The sequence below is a fragment of the Bos grunniens genome, chromosome 10, assembly GCF_055505025.1.
Source record: "Bos grunniens cultivar Pamir isolate PY7600 chromosome 10, Bosgru_T2T1.0, whole genome shotgun sequence".
In the NCBI taxonomy this organism is placed as follows: domain Eukaryota; kingdom Metazoa; phylum Chordata; class Mammalia; order Artiodactyla; family Bovidae; genus Bos; species Bos grunniens.
In genome coordinates, this window is record NC_141174.1 from 28,389,484 (window position 1) to 28,412,533 (window position 23,050).

The 23,050-nt window shown below is 39.1% G+C and overlaps 1 protein-coding gene across 6 annotated transcripts in view; it reads left to right on the forward strand.

Annotated features, from left to right (window-relative positions):
* The window catches only part of KCNH5 (potassium voltage-gated channel subfamily H member 5), a 496,645-nt gene that overhangs the window by 379,389 nt on the left and 94,206 nt on the right, over positions 1-23,050 (forward strand). For all 6 annotated transcript variants that reach the window (XM_086318923.1, XM_086318924.1, XM_086318919.1 and 3 more), the window contains one exon: positions 8,761-9,013. In XM_086318923.1, coding sequence (XP_086175049.1) covers positions 8,761-9,013 — 253 coding nt within the window. The remainder of the gene's footprint in view (positions 1-8,760; positions 9,014-23,050) is intronic.

A 23,050-nucleotide genomic window follows, 5' to 3' on the forward strand; every position in this document is an offset into this window, starting at 1 on the left:
CTACAAGCAATAAATGCTGGAGAGGGTGTGGAGAAAAGGGAACTCTCTTACACTGTTGGTGGGAATGCAAACTAGTACAGCCACTATGGAGAACAGTGTGGAGATTCCTTAAAAAACTGAAAATAGAACTGCCTTATGATCCAGCAATCCCACTGCTGGGCATACACACTGAGGAAACCAGAAGGGAAAGAGACACATGTACCCCAATGTTCATCGCAGCACTGTTTATAATAGCCAGGACATGGAAGCAACCTAGATGCGCATCAGCAGATGAATGGATAAGAAAGCTGTGGTACATATACACAATGGAGTATTACTCAGCCATTAAAAAGAATACATTTGAATCAGTTCTAATGAGATGGATAAAACTGGAACCTATTATACAGAGTGAAGTAAGCCAGAAAGAAAAACACCAATACAGTATACTAACACATATATATGGAATTTAGAAAGTTGGTAACAATAACCCTGTGTATGAGACAGCAAAAGAGACACCGATGTATAGATCAGTCTTATGGACTCTGTGGGAGAGGGAGAGGGTGGGGAGATTTGGGAGAATAGCATTGAAACATGTATAATATCATGTATGAAACGAGTCTCCAGTCCAGGTTCGATGCACGGTACTGGATGCTTGGGGCTGGTGCATTGGGACGACCCAGAGGGAGGGTAGGGGAGGGAGGAGGGAGGAGGGTTCAGGATGGGGAACACGGGTATACCTGTGGCAGATTCATTTCGATATTTGGCAAAACTAATACAATATTGTAAAGTTTAAAACTAAAATAAAAGTTAAAAAAAAAAAAAAGTATAGTCAAAGAATGAATTAGAGAGAATCAACCATTTTCCTTTGACTTTAGTCAATCATTTCCTCAGAGATTCTTGATTTAACTTCTTGGTTTCTAGTGAAAATATTTAGGTCTCTCTTCTTCTAAGCTTCTTCTAAACACTAATACCATATAAAGGATGAAATTGTTGGGGGAGGAGACCTACCTTAATGACATTTATCAAATTTTCTCTTTATGATATAATCTGGGCCTCCTGGTGACTCAGATGGTAAAGAATCTGCCAGAAAGCAGGAGATTGGATTCAGTACTTGGGTCAGGAAGATCCTCTGGAGAAGAAAATAACTACCAACGCCAGTATTCTTACCTGGAGAATTCCATGGATAGAGAAGACTAGAGGGCTACAGTCCATGGGGTTGCAGAGTCAGGGACACAACTGAGCGACTAACACTTTCACTTTCATACTAATATCTAGTTCAGATTCTTTCAATATATATGCTAAAACTTATATATGGAATAAGATGCCTTCCTTTGGCAAATGGTAATGAAATAAACTAGTAATTTTTCAGTGAATCCTCATGTCTTTACCAACACATTTTGTATGCAATACAAATGGAGCTAAAATAAAATGTTTAGTTAGAAATGGAAACAAATTTGCAAAGAAATCAAGGCTGTTCAGTGATGGTGGTGGTGGCATTACTGATTTCCTAATAAATTAGTTTGATTAATTGGACTTTGATTTTCAGAAATCAGCAGTTATACTTTTGTAATACACTAAGAACCAGGGAACATCAGAAAGTGCCAGATGTTATATTTTAATACTGGTTGAGCTTTGCTTGGGAGCATTGGCTTAAGAGCTGGAACTCAAGAGTTTTAGGCTTTGCTAATTTATTGAGAGGCCTTGAGCACATCAGGCACCCTTCTGTAAAATGGAGCACTGGACTAGGAACAGTGATTTTTCAAACTGTTCCTGACTAGAAGCTCCAGGGAGATAGGCACCATGAGAGTTTTATCTCACAGATCTGGGGGGCCTATATAATAGCCTGCATGTGGCTAGTACATAACCAGAGCTTAGTGCTGTGAGTTAAATGAATGAATGTGTCCTCTGGAGCCCTGCCTGGAGTCAGCTTTTCTATCAGATTTTCAGCCAGCATAATGCTACATGTATCTGCTTTATATATCAGGTAGATGTAAGGTAAGATTACATTAAAAATATAAAGGATAATTCTACTGCTGTAAATAAAAGTTTAAAAGCTTTAGGATAAAGTCTTTTCAATTCTGTGATAATTTAATGTTACTATTGTGCTATTATTTAAAAATGCAGATCATAACACCTGTGACTCTCATTTTCCCCTTCTATACGATTTAAAAATCTATGATAGAGCTGTGTGTAAATTGTATTTGTGAAACAGCAAGGGATGATATGTGTTTTGATGGATGGATTGGAGGTGACAAGGCAGAGAAGGAGATGATGGGGTATGCCAGTCAAAGGAACAGCTTGTACAAAGGCAAACAACCACAAGTGAGCATGGCAACTTTGAAAATGAAAGTGAAAGTCACTCAGTCATGTCTGACTCTGTGACCCCCATGGACTGTACAGTTCATAGAATTCTCTAGGCCAGAATACTGGAGGGGGTAGCAGCCGGGGCTGCAGGGGATCTTCCCAACCCAGGGATTGAACCCAGGTCTCCTGCATTGTAGGATGATTCTTTACCAGCTGAGCCACAAGGCAAGCCCAACTTTAGACAGGCAGGAAGTATGTGACTTGGGTGCAAGGTCGAAAGAAGATAGTAAGAAATGTGGCTGGAAGAGGCTCCCAGTATAAAAACCTTGTATGCTTGCTTAGGACTTGAGCTGTATCTGGTGGGGAAGCAAGTCTAGACTTTTAAGAAAGTGAGATATTTGTGTTTTACTATGAGTAAAACACATATGAGTCTCAGTGTTGAGATTAGCTCTTTGGAGTCTGAGGGTTATCTGTTAAGATACCTCTTGATCTTGGGTTTAATGAAACTGGTATCATAAATACTCAAAAATGTTATCTTTTCTCAGAAAATGGCATACTTTCTCTTTTTTCACACTTGGTTTACAGAATTCTAAAAATGATTCCTTATATATATCAATCCTAATATGTCAATCCTAAAGTAAACAAGTCCTAAATATTCATTGGAAAGACTGATGATGAAGCTGAAGCTCCAGTACTTTGGCCATCTGATGCAAAGAAATGACTCATTTAAAAAGATCCTGATGCTGGGAAAGATTGAAGGCAGGAGGAGAGGGTACAACAGAGGATGAGATGGTTGGATGGCATCACCAAGTCTATGGACATGAGTTTGAGCAAGCTCTGGGAGATGGTGATGGACAGGGAAACCTGACATGCTGCAATCCAAGGGGTTGCAAAGAGTTGGACGTGACTGAACTGAACTCAACTTGCAGAATTCTAAAAATGATCCCGTGTATATAGTCAGAGCTCTTCCAAAGACAAAGCATACTGTCTTAATTAAGAATACACTTTGATTTATTCTACCTGGACATGAAGACTGAGAAGAAAATGGCAACCCACTCCAGTATTCTTGCCTAGAGAATCCTGTGGACAGAGGAGCCTGGTGGGCTGCAGTCTATGGGGTTGCACAGAGTCAGACATGAGTGAATTGACTTAGCAGCAGCAACAGCAGCAGGACATGAAGAAGGGATAAAAAAATCAACCCTGAAGTCAAATAAAAGAAGTTACTATTAATTACATATAGTCTACTGAAATGTAACTTCATTTGTTTATGACTATAAGAGTACATCATGTGACATGCCAGGCTGGATGAAGCAAAAGCTAGAATCAAGATTGCCAGGAGAAATATCAATAACCTCAGATATGCAGATGACACCAACCTTATGGAAAAAGTGAAGAGGAACAAAAAAGCTTCTTGAAAATGAAAGAGGAGAGTGAAAAAGCTGGCTTAAAACTCAACTTTCAAAAACTAAGATCATGGCATCCAGTCCCATCAGTTCAGCTCAGTCACTCAGTCATGTCCAACTCTATGCAACCCCATGGACTGCAGCATGCCAGGCTTCCCTGTCCATCACCAACTCCTGGAGCTTACTCAAACTCATGTCCATTGAGTTGGTGGTACCATCCAACCATCTCATCCTCTGTTGTCCCCTGCTCCTCCTGCCTTCAATCTTTCCCAGCATCAGGGTCTTTTCCAATGAATCAGTTCTTCGCATCAGGTGGCCAAAGTATTGGAGTTTCAGCTTCAGCATCAGTCCTTCCAGTGAGTAGTCAGGACTGATTTCCTTTATGATGGACTGGTTGGATCTCCTTTCTGTCCCAGGGACTCTAAAGAGTCTTCTCCAACAACACAGTTCAAAAGTATAAATTCTTCTGCATTCAGCTTTCTTTATAGTCCAACTCACATCCATACATGACTACTGGAAAAACCATAGCTTTGACCAGATGGACCTTTGTTGGCAAAGTAATGTCTCTGCTTTTTAATATGTCGTCTAGGTTGGTTATAACTTTTCTTCCAAAGAGCAAGAATCTTTTAATTTTATGGCTGCAGTCACTATCTGCAGTGATTTTGGAGCCCCAAAATATAAAGTCTGTCACTGTTTCCTTTGTTTCTCCATCTATTTGCTATGAACTGTTGGGACCCAATGCCATAATCTTAGTTTTCTGAATTTTGAGTTTTAAGCCAACTTTTTTACTCTGCTCTTTCAGTTTCATCAAATACTCTTTAGTTCTTTACTTTCTACTGTAAGTGTGGTGTCATCTGCCTGTATGAGGTTATTGATATTTCTCCCAGCAATCTTGATTCTAGTTTATGCTTCATCCAGTCCAGCATTCCTCATGATGTACTCTGCATATAAGTTAAATAAGCAGGGTGACATATACAGCCTTGACATACTCCTTTCCTGATTTGGAACCAGTCTGTTGCTTCATGTCTGGTTCTAACAGTTGCTTCTTGACCTACATATAGATTCTCAGGAGGCAGGTCAGGTGGTCTGGTATTCCGACCTCTTTAAGAATTTCCCACAGTTTGTTGTGATCCAGTCCCATCACTTCATGGCAAATAGATGAGAAAACAATGGAAACAGTGACAGATTTTATTTTTGAGGGCTCCAAAATCACTGCAGATGTTGACTGCAGCCATGATTTAAAAGACACTTGCTCCTTAGAAGAAAAGCTATGACCAACCTAGACAGCATATTAAAAAGCATAGACATTATTTTATCATCAAAGGTCTGTATAGTCAAAGCTATGGTTTTTCCAGTAGTAATGTGTGGATATGAGAGTTGAACCTCTCACATAAAGAAAGCTGAGCACCGAAAAATTGATGCTTCTGAAATGTGGTGTTAGAGAAGTCTCTTGAGAGTCCTTTGGGCTGCAAGGAGATCCAACCAGTCAATCGTAAAGGAATTCAGTCCTGAATATTCATTGGAAGGACTGATGATGAAGCTGAAGCTCCAATACTTTGGCCACCTGATGCAAAGAACTGGCTCCATAGAAAAGACTCTGATGCTGGGAAAGATTGAAGGCAGGATGAGAAGGGGACTACAGAGGATAAGATGGTTGGATGACATCACTGACTTGATGGACGTGTGTTTGAGCAAACTCTGGGAGTTGGTGATGGACAGGGAAGCCAATGTGCTGCATTCCATGGGGTCACAGAGTTGGACACGACTGAGTGACTGAAGTGAACTGATAAGATACTCAGTTGGGAGCTATCTGCCAAGAGATTGGATATGACATTCAAAGCAGAGTACATTGAAATTGGGAATAATGGACCAGGTGTGACAGTTATCTTGAAAGTTTTATTTTATAACTTAAAACTAAATTTTGCCTTATATAAGATACTTATTGGGCTTTCCAGTTGGCAATAGTGGTAAAGAACCTGCCTGCCAATGCAGGAGACATAAGAAAAGCATTTTCGATCCCTGAATCAGGAAGATCCCTGGAGGTGGGCATGACAACCCACTCCAGTATTCTTGCATGGAGAATCCCATGGACAGAGGAGCCTGGTGGGCTACTGTCTGTAGAGTCACAAAGAATTGGGCACCACTGCAGTGACCTAGCGCACACGCATTCAGGCAAGGCATTTATGAGCTTCCCAGGTGGTGCAGTTGTAAAGAATCTGCTCGCTACTGCAGGAGACACAAGAGATGAGCGTTCAATCCCTATGTCAGGAAGGTCCCCTAGAGGAGGAAATGGCAACCCCTCCAGTATTCTTGCCTGGAAAATTCCATGGATAGAGGAGCCTGGTGGGCTACAGTCCATGGGATCACAGAGAGTTGGACACGACTGAGCACAAACATCAGCACAAAGATACTTATTAGGGCTTTCATTTACAGAAGAAAATAAGATTATGCTCATATCTCCATGACAGACACACCGTGATAGAGCACATGCTATATATAAGGGATTGGGTGGAGCTTGCCAGTAGGTGTGACTTTGGTCTATTTAACACTTAGTTTTAATTTGTCACTTTATGACATTTGGACTTTAGTATATACTGTGAATCAGAATAATAAAAAAAGTCAATGTCTTAAGGAAAGTGAAGAAAAGAAGGATGCACTTAAAATGTAATAAAAGTCCTCTTTTGGTACACTACTAAACAGAGAATATTGCTAATACTGGGAGATTTCATTCATTCAAGCATGAATCTTGAAAGAAATAATTAAAAGGATGTGAAATGACTGTTACCAAAATGAATCTAAAACAATGAAAATTCTGTAAGGCAACAAAAATAGAAATAGATTAATCTGTTTGACCATTAAGCTATTCAGTGTAATATTTATACATGTATGTATATATTTTAAAATTGCTTTTATGGCTTTTGCTCCCCTAGCACCAATTCTATTTTCAACTTGAGGGAAATATTAACATTAGCTAAAACTTGAAATCTATTCAGGCTCATGCAGAAATACCTTCTTAGTTCTGCCTAGAACTTCATCAAATAGTCAAGAAACAGAATTCAGGCAGGAGTGGAGAATGAAAAAAAAAGCAAATGGCTTTTAAAGAGAGCTAAAAAAAGCATTACATTTTTTTTTGAATACTCAAATGTTTGGTAGGGAAAATAAAGCCTAGCCTTTCTTTAACATTTACCATGTGCAAGACTAAACTGGGCTAAACTGAAATCCCCATTTAATTCCTGCAATGAACCTATGAAATAAACACTGTTATCCTATTTCACAGATGAGATTCAGAGTGATAAATAAGTTGCCTTAGGTTACAAAGGTAAGTGGTAGATCTGTTCCCAGACCTAGGACCTCCTGAGGCTGATCTTTCATGATACCTCCAGGCACTCTTCCATGTCACCATGGCCATTCCCCTATCATATTTTTCTCACCGTATTATAATTGTCTTTTTACCTCCTGTCTCCCCCTACTTCATCGTTAGCTCCACCAAAGCAAAGACAGCATATTACCCTTCTAGTTCCAGGAATTTAATGCAGTGACATGCCTCACAGTAGAAGCTCAGTAAGTGCCCATTGAAAGACTAATATTTTCAGGAGTCACTGAAAGTTAATATAGTAAAGAAAACATTGTATTGTTATGGAAACTAACTGGAAAGTGCCAATTGCTTCTATAGTTCTGTTAGATGTTCCTTTTTTCAAAGATGAACTCTTTCAGAAAGATAGGAGAGCTGATCACTATTGCATATAGGAATTCAGAAGAGTAAGAAAAAATCCGCAAAGATCCTGAAGTGATGTGACATGATATCACAGTATTAGGAAAGGTTAAGGGGATGGATATTGAAAGCACAATTTAATTAAGGGTTTTTACATATACGACGGCTCATCTTCTACACACAGACGCAACCTGCTTTTCATGGATAGTGAGCTCCAAGTGAAAGGAATATTCCAGGCCTTAGGTCATTTTTTAAAGGTTAAAATGCAATTAGCATAGGAAAGAAAACTATTTTATATGAAAACCTTATTTGGTATAATTTAATGAGAACAAATCAACTTAGACTTCAGCTCAAGGGATTCAAATTCTATCAGAGAAAAACATTTCTGATTATAAGGAAGAGTTTACCAAGGGAGTTGGGAGGGGATTCTGAGTTTGCACATGCACCTTTCACAGGGACTGTCCTGACTTCTATAATCATGTCTTGCTCGATGATGCTCTGATGATAATGTGATTATATGTCCATTTTAATCTGGGTCTTTAATTGCCTTGTCTGAAAGCTACAGGGAATAAAATTTCTATACCTCTGTCTCTTTAAGCATGTTTCTGCCATTTGTCCCCTTTCTAAATGGTGCTTGGAGCTTGAATTCTGCTGTTGCTCTCAGCAGTCTTTAGGAGTCAAAGACCTGAACGAGCAAGGGCTACCATGCAGCCTGCAGTGCCCACCTCTGCCAGCATGGACATTGCCAGTTTTTTAAGCCTTACAGAAGGCTGGTGAATACGCTTTTGCTCCCTGCACATAAATTTATTAGTAAAATAAAAATATTTCAGAGTGAAGAAAACATATGGAGAGTGGAGTTGTTATCAGCCATGTCAAGTTGCATGACACATGCAATGATGCTTTTGTTGATTTTGTTGTCTTGCAATTGGTTAATATGAATCCACTTCCAATATGTAGTAAGGTCTGTTATCCTGAATTTTGAAGTAGTTATGAAAATAATTATAAACTAGCAACTAGACTGAAATGAAAGTTAATGACCTATTTTATTTATTTGATGACATTGTAATACATTGTTTTCTGAGACTCTTCCCGGCTGTCTTGAGACTGTCTTCAATCCATGATGAGATCCATACCCACTCAGAGAGTCACTACATGGTGCTGTGTTGTAATAGCCCATATGCTCATCAGCCCATCTCACTGGATTATTAGATCTTTTGGAGCAGAGCTGTGTCTTGTTACTTTTTTCCTCAATACAGCATTTTGCAGACTGTGCCATAGTCAATAAGTATTTGTCAGATTCCTTTTTGTTGGAAATAGTCTTTCTCTCTTTTTTCTTACTTATTCATCTCTCACTTTCTTCAGGTCCTCTCCATCTGTCCCAAGGACATGAGAGCTGATATCTGTGTTCATCTAAACCGGAAGGTTTTTAATGAACATCCTGCTTTTCGATTGGCCAGCGATGGGTGTCTGCGAGCCTTGGCAGTAGAATTCCAAACTATTCACTGTGCTCCTGGGGACCTCATTTACCATGCTGGAGAAAGTGTGGATGCCCTCTGCTTTGTGGTGTCAGGATCCTTGGAAGTCATCCAGGATGATGAGGTGGTGGCTATTTTAGGTACTGTGAACTTTCCTAATGTAGTAGCAAACGTGTAACAGTTTTAGAGGTTTTTACTTCTCAGGTTTCTTAAGAGAAATTTCCTTTGCTGGGTGACTTTGGAAATTGGGTCACTAATGAGATGATGAATCTCAGTGAAAACTAGTAATGCCATTTCAGCAAGGAACATTAGTATTGGTCATAGCTTAATGGGCTGCACTGGGTTTGATTAAACTTTCTTTGGCAACAATACGACAATGCCTTTTAAACGAGAGGTGATCACAGCCTAGGGTGACTGAACTTCCATGTTGGTAAGTGTGAAAATGGCTTGTGAAATGATTGTCAGGTTAGTAACCTACAGTATTTGTCTCAGAGGGACAACAGAACCTTTGTAGATCAACACTTCCCTTTAGAGATGTATAAACTGAGGCTTTATACATTCAACAACAGCCAACCAGTTTAGTGGCTGGTTCAGCTAGCTACCTGAGAATTAGTACTTGAGTACAAATCATCTTTCCCCAGATCTTTCTGCTTTCTTGCAATGGACCTAAGTAATGAGCAGAAAGTAATGAGGAGATATTTGAATTTGACCTGTTATATTGAAATGATCACAATGCAAGTAAACTTAGGTTTTTAAAGCTGGTTCTACCCATCTATATTTATGAGTGAGAAAAATTATTCAGCTAGTAATAAATTTGTTCTAAAATTCAGAGACCTGATATAGTTGTGCTAATTAAAAAAGGCAGTGACAGTACATGTGAGTGAAAAATTTTTTTAAAAAATTGCATGTTTGGGGACAGTGTAATCCATTTTATACTTTATCTTGGTAAAAATTGCTAAATGATATGTTAGATCATTTTCTGATCAAATATCTGCAGCATGAAGTCCACATAGATAAAAAAGGAAGCAATAATGAGGCCAGAGGAGAATAATTTCTTGTGTTTTTTCAAGTAAAATAAGTTAGAATTGTAGGATGTCAGCTCTCTTTTGATCACATTTTTCATGGCTTCTGTCTCATGAAAAATGAGCTCAATTTTTAAGCTATTGGATTTTTTAGCTACTGAGGTCAACCTACCATAACTTGAATGCTACTTATTCTCATAAGTAAAAGATTGACTGGTGTATTTTAGAAACTGCAAAAGCAAAATCCAGCCCCCAAATGAAGGATTGATTCAAAAAGCACAATTACCTGAAAAAGACAGAATCGAGAATTGAGAAACTATGACTCTTCCTAAGAAAATAGGTTCAGTAAATTTGTAAGGGTTACAAAAATTAGTTCAAGGATGCAAATGACTGAACACTATTGTTTGTAAAACTTTAACTGTTGAGAAATAATATTACATTTATGCGTAAATTTCTTTTAGAAGCTATTTTTATTTATTTTTTTGTTTGGTTGGAAAAATGCATGTAGCTCTTAGAATCAGCACTCTGGGTGTGTTTAATGTTGCTTAGTGTGTGTTCTGCTTTGTTTCCTGGAGCATAAAGGAGTTATGTAATACTTCATAAAAAGTGTACTTTTCACCAGAACAATCCTTTGTGGTAAAATGTAGCATGTACACACTACAACAATTCTTGTTTGCTTAAAGAAGATGTTAAAACACAAGCCCAAAAAGGCGTATTTTTTCCTACATGTTCATGTCAATGGTGGGTGGTATAGCAGACATCAAATATAATAAAACGAGTACTGTTGTGATAAATTTCCTAGACTGTGCACTCATTGTCATTTGTTTTGCCCCATTTTCTTCATTGCAGCTTCACCTTGCTAGTTTCTTTTCTAAAAAGATGGATTGAGAAAGCCCTGAGTGCAGTGCCTCTGGGCTAGGTCTGCTAAGCTGGAATCATTTGCTCAGTGAAACAGACAAAATGCATTTTCTTTTCATTTTAAAATAAAATGGTAGCTAGTTTTGCCCAATGACACAGTAAAAATGAACACAGGGCCTCTGGGTATTGGTCCAGTCTCATCATATATCTGTCATATTTTATTTCTTTGAATGAATGCTTTTTGTTTATCCTCCTCAAAAATCTGAACATTTCAGACACTTTTCATCTCTTGGTTTAATGAGTTAAATTACATATATACCTCTCTGGCAATTTTTCTTCCCTTTATTCTGTGGGTCTCTAACAAAGATTAGCTCAGCCAAAAGGCAATCAAAAGTTTCTGTTTAAAAAAAAAATTTTGCCCTGAAAGTGATCTTCCAAGAAAGAGATAAGTGCGGGGGCGGGGGTGTGGGAAGGCATGACGCTGGAGAGGCTCAAAGGGTCGCCTAGGTGCCCTGCTACTGCTAAGTCGCTTCAGTCGTGTCCGACTCTGTGCGACCCCATAGACGGCAGCCCACTAGGCTCCTCCGTTCCTGGGATTCTCCAGGCAAGAACACTGGAGTGGGTTGCCATTTCCTTCTCCAATGCATGAAAGTGAAAAGGGAAAGTAAAGTCTCTCATTCGTGCCTAACTCTTAGCGACCCCATGGACTGCAGCCTACCAGGCTCCTCTGTCCATGGGATTTTCCAGGCAAGAGTACTGGAGTGGGGTGCCATTGCCTTGTGCTGGCCAAAGTCACATCCTCATGGTGTCTGTGATTTGAATCATCAATGACAAGATAGTTGTGGATAAAAACTTTGAGAACTCTGCCCTGGTGTTGCACCTTCTACCAATCTGGCAGGAAGGCAGTCTGAGGAGATTGTGGAGTAGGAGTGTGGACTCATAGCGAATTTCTGCAGGAGACGGTGTGTGATGTCACATGTGAGAGATGTTTGCACCACATGCCCCAAGGAGTGTGTCTGCCATGGTCCAGATATGCTCTTGTGCTCGTATGGCTTATAGGTTCCATCTATGAGCCTGTTGAAGCTTGTGTCTGTTGCCACCTGTGCTTCATCTAAGAGGTATGGAACCTGCCAGAAGGATCTTTCTTAATGAACCAGCTTCTTGACTTGTAGATTGTCTCGCCAGCTCTGTTGTGTGACTTCACAGTGTGACTTCCACCCAGGATGCATGTTTTCAGACTTTTCTAAGCCAGCAATACTTTTTTTCATAACTAAAAAGGATTTTTATTTTTCATTTAACACTTAAGATGTTTAACTATGTTTTAGGATAGGGAGGGAAAAGGAGTAACTCATCCACATCACTTCTGACACTGTGCTGACTGTTCATTCTTTTTATAATCCTATTTTTTTCCTATTTCTAATTTTTTTGTAGCCTAATTTTGAAATAATTGCAAACTTAATGTAAAGTTGTAAAAGTTATCAGCACATGAAGTTTGGCATATATCAAGGTTTTCTATCTTATTGAGTAAGTTAATTAGGTTTTCTGTATTTTTACTTATTTTTTTTCCTCTTGATCTATACTGGAACTGAGAGTGACGTGTTATTTTATTATTAATGTGTTGTATCTATGTCTCTTTGTATTTCCCATAGCTATTTATACTGTTTATTACTGTGTTATTTGGTACACAGATATTTGTAACTACTATATCTTCAGCTGAATTGTGACTTTTAGCACTGAACTGTTTTCTATTATATCACAACCCTTGTAAGGGTCAGACAGAAACAGCATCCCCTCCCCCATCTGCATATACCTCAGAAAAATGGATTTGTCTAAGTTGATCTGATAGGAGAAATAAGTAGGCCTTGCTCTCTCTTACGCTGATTTATTTGCCAGTTGAAAAGTAGAGGTGAGGTCATTTTAAAATTAATTAAAATCTCTGAATCCAAAAACCAGGTGCAGTTCATTCCCTTGGATCTTTGCCTCTCAACGGTCTCTTGGTAGCTCCATAATTCTTTAGTGTGTCAAAAGTGTTAAGGTGTTTAATGAATAAGTTCTGAAGCAGAACTAATTAATGGAAAGATAAAAATATAGTCAATAAATACCTTCTCTTTTAACATGGAGAGGTGGCTTCAAGATGTTTTCTAAATAGGGCACATGAAGATAATTGCAGTTCATGTCTTTTTCTAAATTGAAGTTCTTTCAGTTCTTACACCTCCACTTTTTTTTCTTTTGACCTTCCCACTTTTTATAAAACACAAAGAATTTCAAATTAAGTTCATGATGCATACATAATATTGTATGTGCTTTAATATCTTCTTGCATTTTCGTTTTTACCCTGTAATTACTTAATGTGAACAGATTTATTGGTATGTCTAAAATAGCCAGGTTACTTTTAAGTGTCTGACAAAGTATACTGTACCTTATAGAGACTATACAAATGTCATTTCCCCACTAACTTTAGACCCATCTTGTAAAATAGTTGATTTGCTGCATTCACATTTTGACTTTTCTCTTTTCACTGATTATTAAAATCATATGGTTAGAATTATTAATCTAAGGCAATCTATATCTAAGTCTGTTAACTGTAACTTTAAGTTCCCAAGAGAACCATGCTTATTTATGTGGAGTTTAAATAGAGGCTTAGATGTTTTGTTTTTTTTTTTCTTGTTTCATACATGATATTTTACATGTTTCAATGCCATTCTCCCAAATCTTCCCACCCTCTCCCTCTCCCATAGAGTCCATTGAAGGAAGAAGGCATAAGAGAAGATGAAAGAGACAGAATTAAATGAACTTAATAATATAAAATGGCTTCCCAGGTGGCACAGTGATAAAGAATCTGCCTCCAATACAGGAGACATACGTTCAATCTCTGGGTGAGGAAGATCCCCTGGAGTAGTAAATGGCAACCTGACTGAAGTATCCTTGCCTGGAAAACTCCATGGACTTAGGAACCTGGTGGTCTATAGTCCATGGAGTCCACAGAGAGTTGAGCAAGACTGAGCGCACACACACAACACAACACAGCAATATGAAAACTGTAATTTCTATTACCTGGGTAAAGACTCCATTTTAATTAGAATCGTTATTTAGAATCAGTTCATCTCTTATAAACATTTGTCAATTATCAAAGAAAACATGAATTCTTCAAAGAATTTGAAAATTTCTCTCAAAGAAAACATAAGAACTCAAAATCTGCTTCTTATTTTTATCCCCCGCCCACCCCCCCAAAAAAAACCCCAGAAACCTGAGATGTGAATGAATAATATTCTTCTATTTTGAGAATCTGTGAAAATGTTACTTTAGTGTTGTGGCTTAGATTTCTTCCCATATACTTGTTGAAAGTCAAGTGTTTCACACTTAAATTCTTTAAAGGGCTTTTCCCAAGCTCCAGAAAATTATTTTCCTTTGTATCCACATTTCTTTGTTTTGAGATGCTGTACTGTGAACCAGGTATATTTGCTCTACATATTGTGATGATGATGAGCTTAGTTAATTTAGACATTTTTATGAAAGTAAACCAGTTATTTGCTTTAAAAAACTCATGCCTGTCTTCTTTTAAATTTTCTAAGTAGTGAGTAAAACATTGTTTGTCTATAGCTTATGTTATACACTTTAGAATTCCTCAGTATGTAGATTTTAGGGTAAAATATAGTCTATTATCTGGTAATTTAGACTTAGGGGGTTCTGTGCTGCCTTAGCAGTAAAAAAAAAAAAAAAAGAAGAAAAGAAAGGAAAAAAGTCCTGCTGCCAGTGCTGGATACCTGGGTTTGATCTCTGGGTTGGGAAGATATCGAGGAGAAGGAAATGGCAACTCACTCCACTATTCTTGCCTAAGAAATCCCATGAACAGAGGAACCTGGTGGGCTACAGTCCATGGGGTCACCAAGAGTTGGGCATGACTTAGTGACTAAACAACAAAACAAAGTTTAGACTTAACTTCACACCCTTTCCCTGCCATCCTTCAAAACTGATCTTGTTCATTCTATTTTCTTGGTGTCTCTTTAACCTATACGTAATGTACTTTCTATGGAGGGCCACCCAAGATGGATGGGTCATGGTGGGGATTTCTGACAAAATGAGGTCTACTGGAGAAGGGAATGGCAAACCACTTCAGTATTATTGCCTTGAGTACCCCATGAACAGTATGAAAAAGCAAAAAGATGGGACACTGAAAGATGAACTCCCCAGGTTGGTAGTTGCCCAATATACTACTGGAGATCAGTGGAGAAATAACTCCAGAAAGAATGAAGAGATGGAGCCAAAGCAAAAACAACACCCAGGTGTGGTAGTGACTGGTGATGGAAGCAAGGTCTGATGCTGTAAAGAGCAATATTGCATAGGAACCTGAAATGTTAGGTCCATGAATCAAGGCAAAATGGAAGTGGTCAAACAGGAGATGGCAAGAGTGAATGTCAACATTTTAGGAATCAGTGAATTAAAATGGACTGGAATGGGTGAATTTAACTCAGATGACCATTATATCTACTACTGTGGGCAAGAATCCCTTAGAAGAAATGGAGTAGCCATCATAGTCAACAAAAGAGTCTATAAATGCAGTATTTGGATACAATCTCAAAAAACAACAGAATGATCTCTGTTCCTTCCCAAGGCAAACCATTCAATATCATGGTAATGCAAGTCTATGCGCCGATCAGTAATGCTGAAGAAGCTGAGGTTGAATGGTTCTATGAAGACCTGCAAGACCTTCTAGAACTAACACCCAAAAAAGATGTCCTTTTCATTATAGGGGACTGGAACACAAAAGTAGGAAGTCAAGAAACACCTGGAGTAACAGGCAAATTTGACCTTTGAGTACAGAATGAAGCAGGGCAAAGGCTAATAGAGTTTTGCCAAGAGAACACACTGGTCATAGCAAACACCCTCTTCCAACAACACAAGAGAAGACTCTACACATAGACATCACCAGATGGTCAACACTGAAATCAGATTGATTATATTCTTTGCAGCCAAAGATGGAGAAGCTCTATACAGTCAGAAAAAACAAGACTGTGGCTCAGATCATGAACTCCTTATTGCCAAATTCAGACTTAAATTGAAGAAAGTATGAAAAACCACTGGGCCATTCAAGTATGACCTAAATCAAATCCCTAACAATTATACAGTGGAAGTGAGAAATAGATATAAGGGACTAGATCTGATAGACAGAATTCCTGATGAACTATGGACAGAGGCTCGTGACATTGTACAGGAGACAGGGATCAAGATCATTCCCAAGAAAAAGAAATGCAAAAAAACAAAATGGCTGTCTGAGGAGGCCTTACAAATAGCTGTGAAAAGAAGAGAAGCAAAAGGCAAAGGAGAAACGGAGAGATATACCCATTTGAATGCAGAGTTCCAAAGAATAGCAAGGAGAGATAAGAGAGCCTTCCTCAGTGATCAATGCAAAGAAATAGAGGAAAACAACAGAATGGGAAAGACTAGAGATCTCTTCAAGAAAATTAGAGATACCAAGGGAACATTTCATGCAAAGATGGGCTTGGTAAAGGACAGAAATGGTATGGACCTAACAGAAGCAGAAGATATTAAGAAGAGGTGGCAAGAATACACAGAAGAACTGTACAAAAAAGATCTTCACGATCCAGATAATCACCATGATGTGATCACTCACCTAGAGCCAGACATCCTGGAATGTGAAGTCATGTAGGTCTTAGGAAGCATCACTATGAACACAGCTAGCAGAGGTGATGGAATTACAGTTGAGCTATTTCAAATCCTAAAGGATGATGCTGTGAAAGTGCTACACACAATATGTCAGCAAATTTGGACTGGAATGGGTGAATTCAGCAGTGGCCGCAAGACTGAAAAAGGTCAGTTTTCATTCCAATTCCTTAGAAAGGCAATGCCAAAGAATGCTTAGACTACCACACAATTGCACTCATCTCACATGCTAGTAAAGGATTGCTCAAAATTCTCCAAGCCAGGCTTCAACAATATGTGACCCATGAACTTCCAGGTGTACAAGCTGGTTTTAGAAAAGGCAGAGGAACCAGAGATCAAATTGCCAACATCTGCTGGATCATCAAAAAAAAGCCTGAGAGTTCCAGAAAAACATCTATTTCTGCTTTATTGGCTATGCCAAAGCCTTTGACTGTGTGGATCACAACAAACTGTGGAAAATTCTGAAAGAGATGGGAATACAAGACCACCTGACCTGCCTTTTGAGAAACTTATATGCAGGTCAGGAGGCAACAGTTAGAACTGGACATGGAACAACAGACTGGTTCCAAATAAGAAAAGGAGTAGTTCAAGGCTGTATACTATCACCATGTTTATTTAAATTATATGCAGAGGATATCATGAGAAACGCTGGGCAGGAGGAAGTACAAGCTGGAATCAAGATTGCTGGGAGAAATATCAATAACCTCAGATATGCAGATGACACCACCCTTATGGCAGAAATTAAAGAAGAACTAAAAAGCCTCTTATGAAAGTAAAAGAGGAGAGTGAAAAAGTTGCCTAAAACTGAACATTCCAAAATCTAAGATCATGGCATCTGGTCCCATCACCTCATGGCAAATAGATGGATAAACTGTGGAAACAGTGGCAGACTTTATTTTTGGGGCTCCAAAATCACTGCAGTCATAAAAGAGGAGAGATAAGAAAGCCTTCCTCAGTGATCAATGCAAAGAAATAGAGGAAAACAACAGAATGGGAAAGACTAGAGATCTCTTCAAGAAAATTAGAGATACCAAGGGAACATTTCATGCAAAGATGGGCTCGGTAAAGGACAGAAATGGTATGGACCTAACAGAAGCAGAAGATATTAAGAAGAGGTGGCAAGAATACACAGAAGAACTGTACAAAAAAGATCTTCACGATCCAGATAATCACCATGATGTGATCACTGACCTAGAGCCAGACATCCTGGAATGTGAAGTCAAGTGGGCCTTCAAAGCATCACTACGAACAAAGCTAGTGGAGGTGATAGAATTCCAGTTGAACTGTTTCAAATCCTGAAAGATGAAGCTGTGAAAGTGCTGCACTCAATATGCTGGCAAATTTGGAAAACTCAGCAGTGGCCACAGGACTGGAAAAGGTCAGTTTTCATTCCAATCCCAAAGAAAGGCAATGCCAAAGAATGCTCAAACTACTGCACAATTGCACTCATCTCACATGCTAGTAAAGTAATGCTCAAAATTCTCCAAGCCAGGCTTCAGCAATATGTGAACCGTGAACTTCCTGATGTTCAAGCTGGTTTTAGAAAAGGCAGAGGAACCAGAGATCAAATTGCCAACATCCTCTGGATCATGGAAAAAGCAAGAGAGTTCCAGAAAAACATCTATTTCTGCTTTATTGACTATGCCAAAGCCTTTGACTGTGTGGTATTGGAGAAGACTCCTGAGAGTCCCTTGGACTGAAAGGAGATCCAGCCAGTCCGTGCTAAAGGAAATCAGTCCTGGGTGTTCACTGGAAGGACTGATGTTGAAGCTGAAACTCCAATACTTTGGCCACCTGATGGGAAGAGGTGACTCATTTGAAAAGACCCAGATGCTGGGAAAGATTGAGGACATGAAGAGAAGGGGACAACAGAGGATGAGATGGTTGGATGGCATCACTGACTCAGTGGACTTGAATTTGAGCAAACTTTGGGAGTTGGTGATGGACAGGGAGGCCTGGCATGCTGCAGTCCATGGGGTCGCAAAAAGTCAGACATGACTGAGCAACTGAACTGAACTGCACTGCTCTTGGAAGAAAAGCTATGACCAACTGCAAGAGCAGATTACAAAGTAGAGACATTACTTTGCCAACAAAGGTCCATCTAGTCAAAGCTATGGTTTTTCCAGTAGTCGTGTATGGATGTGGGAGTTGGACTGAAAGCTGTCACTGAAGAAATGATGCTTTTGAACTGTGGTGTTTGGAGAAGACATGTAAGGGTTCTTTAGACTGCAGATTCAAAGCAGTCAGTCTTAAAATGAAATCAGTCCTGAATATTCATTGGAAAGACTGATGCTTTGGCCACCTGAAACAAAGAACTGACTCATTTGAAAAGACCCTGACACTGGGAAAGACTGAAGGCAGGAGGAGTAGGGGACATCAGAGGATGAGATGGTTGTATGATATCACTAATTCGATGGACATGGGTTTGATTCAGCTCTGGGAGTTGATGATGGACAGGGAAGCCTGGAGTGCTGCAGTCCATGGGGTTGCAGATTCGCACATGACTGAGTGACTGAACTGAACTGAATGTCCTTTCCCATGACCTCTGCTCTTAATATTTTGGTTCTGGGTCATGGCTACCATCTGAAAGGCCTATCTGTTTGCTATCTGTTGTCAACTTGAATCCAATTCTATGTTATGGTGCCATCAGAATAATTTTTCTAAAATATAAAATATCTTTTTAGTTTTAGTTAGGATTGGCTTTTTAGCCCCTTTAGGATAAAAACATGACTTTTAGCCTGGACTGTGAGGCTGTTTAGGTTCAGGTCTGTGCCCTGCTTTCCAGCCTGATTTGTGCCATTCCCTATTCCTACTCTCTTTTCACCATATCGAATTACAGGAAATTTTCTAAGCACCAAGTTCTCTCTTCCTGGCAAGCTATTGCATACACTGCTTCTTTGTTTAAAACATCTTTTCTCCTCTTTTTGTCTGACTCTTGCTTCTTCATCTTCTTTTACTCTCTCCCTTTTTTCCCTGGTCTGGACTAAATACCTCTATTCTGGGCTTCCATTACATGCCTAGGGTTCTTCATCTGTCTTTTACTTGTTTATTCTTCTACTGTGTTGTGAGTACTTGAAAGGTCTTACTCATTTTTGTCTCTGTGTCATATGCGATAAGGACCTCTTTAATAGGTTCTCAGATAGCATATTGAAAAGCAGAGACATTACTTTGCCAACAAAGATCCATCTAGTCAAGGCTATGGTTTTTCCAATGGTCATGTATGGATGTAAGAGTTGGACTGTGAAGGAAGCTGAGTGCTGAAGAGTTGATGCTTTTGAACTGTGGTGTTGGAGAAGACTCTTGAGAGTCCCTTGGACTGCAAGGAGATCCAACCAGTCCATCCTGAAGGAGATCAGCCCTGGGATTTCTTTGGAAGGAAAGATGCTAAAGCTGAAACTCCAGTACACCTCATGCGAAGAATTGACTCATTGGAAAAGACTCTGATGCTGGGAGGGATTGGGGGCAGGAGGAGAAGGGGACGACAGAGGTTGAGATGGCTGGATGGCATCACTGACTCGATGGACGTGAGTCTCAGTGAACTCCGGGAGCTGGTAATGGACAGGGAGGCCTGGTGTGCTGCAATTCATGGGGTCGCAAAGAGTCGGACACGACTGAGCAACTGAACTGAACTGAACTGAAAGGTTAGGAGAAGTCAAGGGCAACCCACTCCAGTACTCTTGCCTGGAAAATCCCATGGGCGAGGAGCCTGGTAGGCTACAGTCCATGGGGTTGCGAAGAGTCGAACACGACTGAGCGACTTCACTTTGACTTTTCACTTTCATGCATTGGAGAAGGAAATGGCAACCCACTCCAGTATTCTTGCCTGGAGAATCCCATGGACGGAGGAGCCTGGTGGGCTATAGTCCATGGGGTTGCAAAGAGTGGGACACGACTGAGTGACTTCACTTTACAGTTGTTTTTTTTTTTTTTTTTACTCAGGTGCAAGATGTTTAATCAGCTACTAAATGCCTACAAATATGGCCCTCCTCCAAGAGACTAGTTTACCCCATAAAGGTGTTTAGGTCTGAGGAGAACTGACACGAGCCCTCAGAACATAAGATGAGGATATTAAGTTCTGTCTTTCATGTGGGTATTGGAAAATTTCAGAGTCCATCTAGTTGGTAGGTATTAGTGTGGAGGAGGCATCATGATCGCAAGAATGGCTACAAATCTTTTCAGTTTCTTCCATGAAGATGTGGAGTCTATTTTTCCACTCCTTGAACTTGTACTGGTCTTGTGACTTGTCTCGGTTCCTATGCTTAATCCTCCACTCTTCCCTTAAGTACTAGCAGTTTCTGGATAGAGTTGGAAGGCTTGTCTTTCTTTTCTCATTGCTCTTCTGTTTTCCTGAAGTCATGGCATCCATGTATAGAAAGCTTCATCTTTATTTTTCTAGATTCCTTATACCTGCCTACATACCAATGTCTTGCTCCCACTGTGCTCCTCTACTCTGCCTTCCCTTAGCCAAGCCCATTATTTCATATTTTCTCAAAAAGTATCAAGTGTGCTTTTGTCTTTAAGAAATTGAAAGTTTAACTATTACAAGTTTAATCAGTTGGTTTTGTTTTGTCACTAAGAAGATCAAAGCTAGTAAATTGTAGGTGTTGGTTGACTTGCTCTGTGAATGGCATTGAGAAGTCAGTCTTCTTTTTGGTATATGGAGGTGGAGGTGTTAGTGAGTAGGTGCACATCAAAACTACTAGAATTTTTTAATTTGTAAACAAAAAAAACAGGTTCATAAAGTATAACACATATAACCTAATGAAGCTCTGTAGTTCAAAGATCCTGTAATGGTTTCACAGGTCAAGTGAAAGACCTTTTACAATCTCCATCCACCCGGGAGAAGTTACACCTTGTGATCCATTCTAAACACCAAGTTTAATTCACCTATTTCTGAATTTGATCTATCATTTAAATCTACAAGTTCCTCCTTTACCCCTTTCTTTATAATTATTTGCTGAAGACCCTGAGCCCTTTGTCCTGCAGAGTTCCCACAGTCTGGACTCTGCTGATTGTATCCTGACTGTCATTTAGCAGGTTTCTCCATCCTCTCTATTTCCTGTCAACTAGCAGCTGGATCCAGAGGCCTGATCAGACTTAGGTTCAGTCCCTTTGCAAGATTATAAGTGGGTCTGTGTTCTTTCATCAGATGACACATATTTTTGTCTCTAGCTGTATTTTTTTGTTGTTGTTAGCAACTGTCAATACTCAATGCCTAGCTCCATTAACTCATTGGAAGTTGCAAAAGGGAAGTATTCTAGTTTATATTTTTGTTTTTGATTGGAATGCTTTTATAGAGAGTTACCTCTCAACTACTATTTGGTTACCCAGTATGCAGTTCACAGGAGAAGGAAATGGCAACCCACTTCAGTATTCTTGCCTGGAGAATCCCAGGGACAGAGGAGCCTGGTGGGCTGCCGTCCATGGCAGAGTCAGACACGACTGAAGTGACTTAGCAGCAGCATGCAGTTCACATAGGGGTGACTGCACATATACTTAATATTTTTCCATTATTTACCAACTTTTAAGATAGCCAGTTGGTTTCTTGTCCTTTAAGGGTACCTAGATAGTTCCTTAAAAATATCTTTATGCACTAATGAATTTAAACAAATGATGAATTTTAGTGCATTACAGTTTTGACCACTATTGAAGTGCCAATTTCCTGTCTTTGCCAAGTTAGAGCCCCTTCAAGTTGGCTCCTATGTCTTTTTGATATAGTAGTCTTTGATGACTTCATTGCTATGTAGTATGAGCAGATCCTCATCTTGTATAATTCTGCCTCACACCTCAGGCATTTCTCCAAGAAGCTTGAATTCATTTTTGTGAAATTTATTTCACAGTTTTGGTCCTACAGATATTCACAGCTACTGAGTCATTGTTTCTTGGTCCATTTAATAAATAAAATGAGGAGAAAGATATATCTGTGTCTGTGTCTCTGTATATATGTGTATATATACCCATATATATATATAGATAAATAAAAATAAAATTTCTAATGAGTTAATACAGATTATATTTAACTAAAATTCAGTATACTAGGGCTTTGTTTATTTGCTTCTATATTACATCTTCAACTACTTCTTCCATATTTGAGACTGCTGGGGATGATCAAATTAAAGTATTGCATAAATGTTCCATTGCTTTATGTGACATTACAAATATAGCAACCTCAGAATAACAATACTAATGCCATTACCACCAGTATAATTACTGAAAATACATATAAAGATTTTTGCATATGCTTGTTTTCCCATTCTTCCCCACCCATCATTATTTTTAGCAGCCATACTAGCTCTATATTTTCAGAGCCTATAGCATAGCATACTGTACCCTTTCCCTTTCACCTTCATTTAGTCTTAATTCTGCAAGTAACTATATAGTTAGGGCTACCACTAATCTGTATCAGTGTCTCTCTAGGTAATTTAGTTGTCTAAAGGATATTCACTAATCTTGGGAAAAATCCATAGGAGCAAAATCCCTGAGTTCTTTTATATTAGTGATATAGTTTGCATCCTTTATTTTTGAAACTCAGTTTTGCTGGGTATGGAATTCTTGGTTCATATTTCTTCTTAGAGTATTTTAAATATGTTACTCCCTCGATCTCACTCGAGTCAA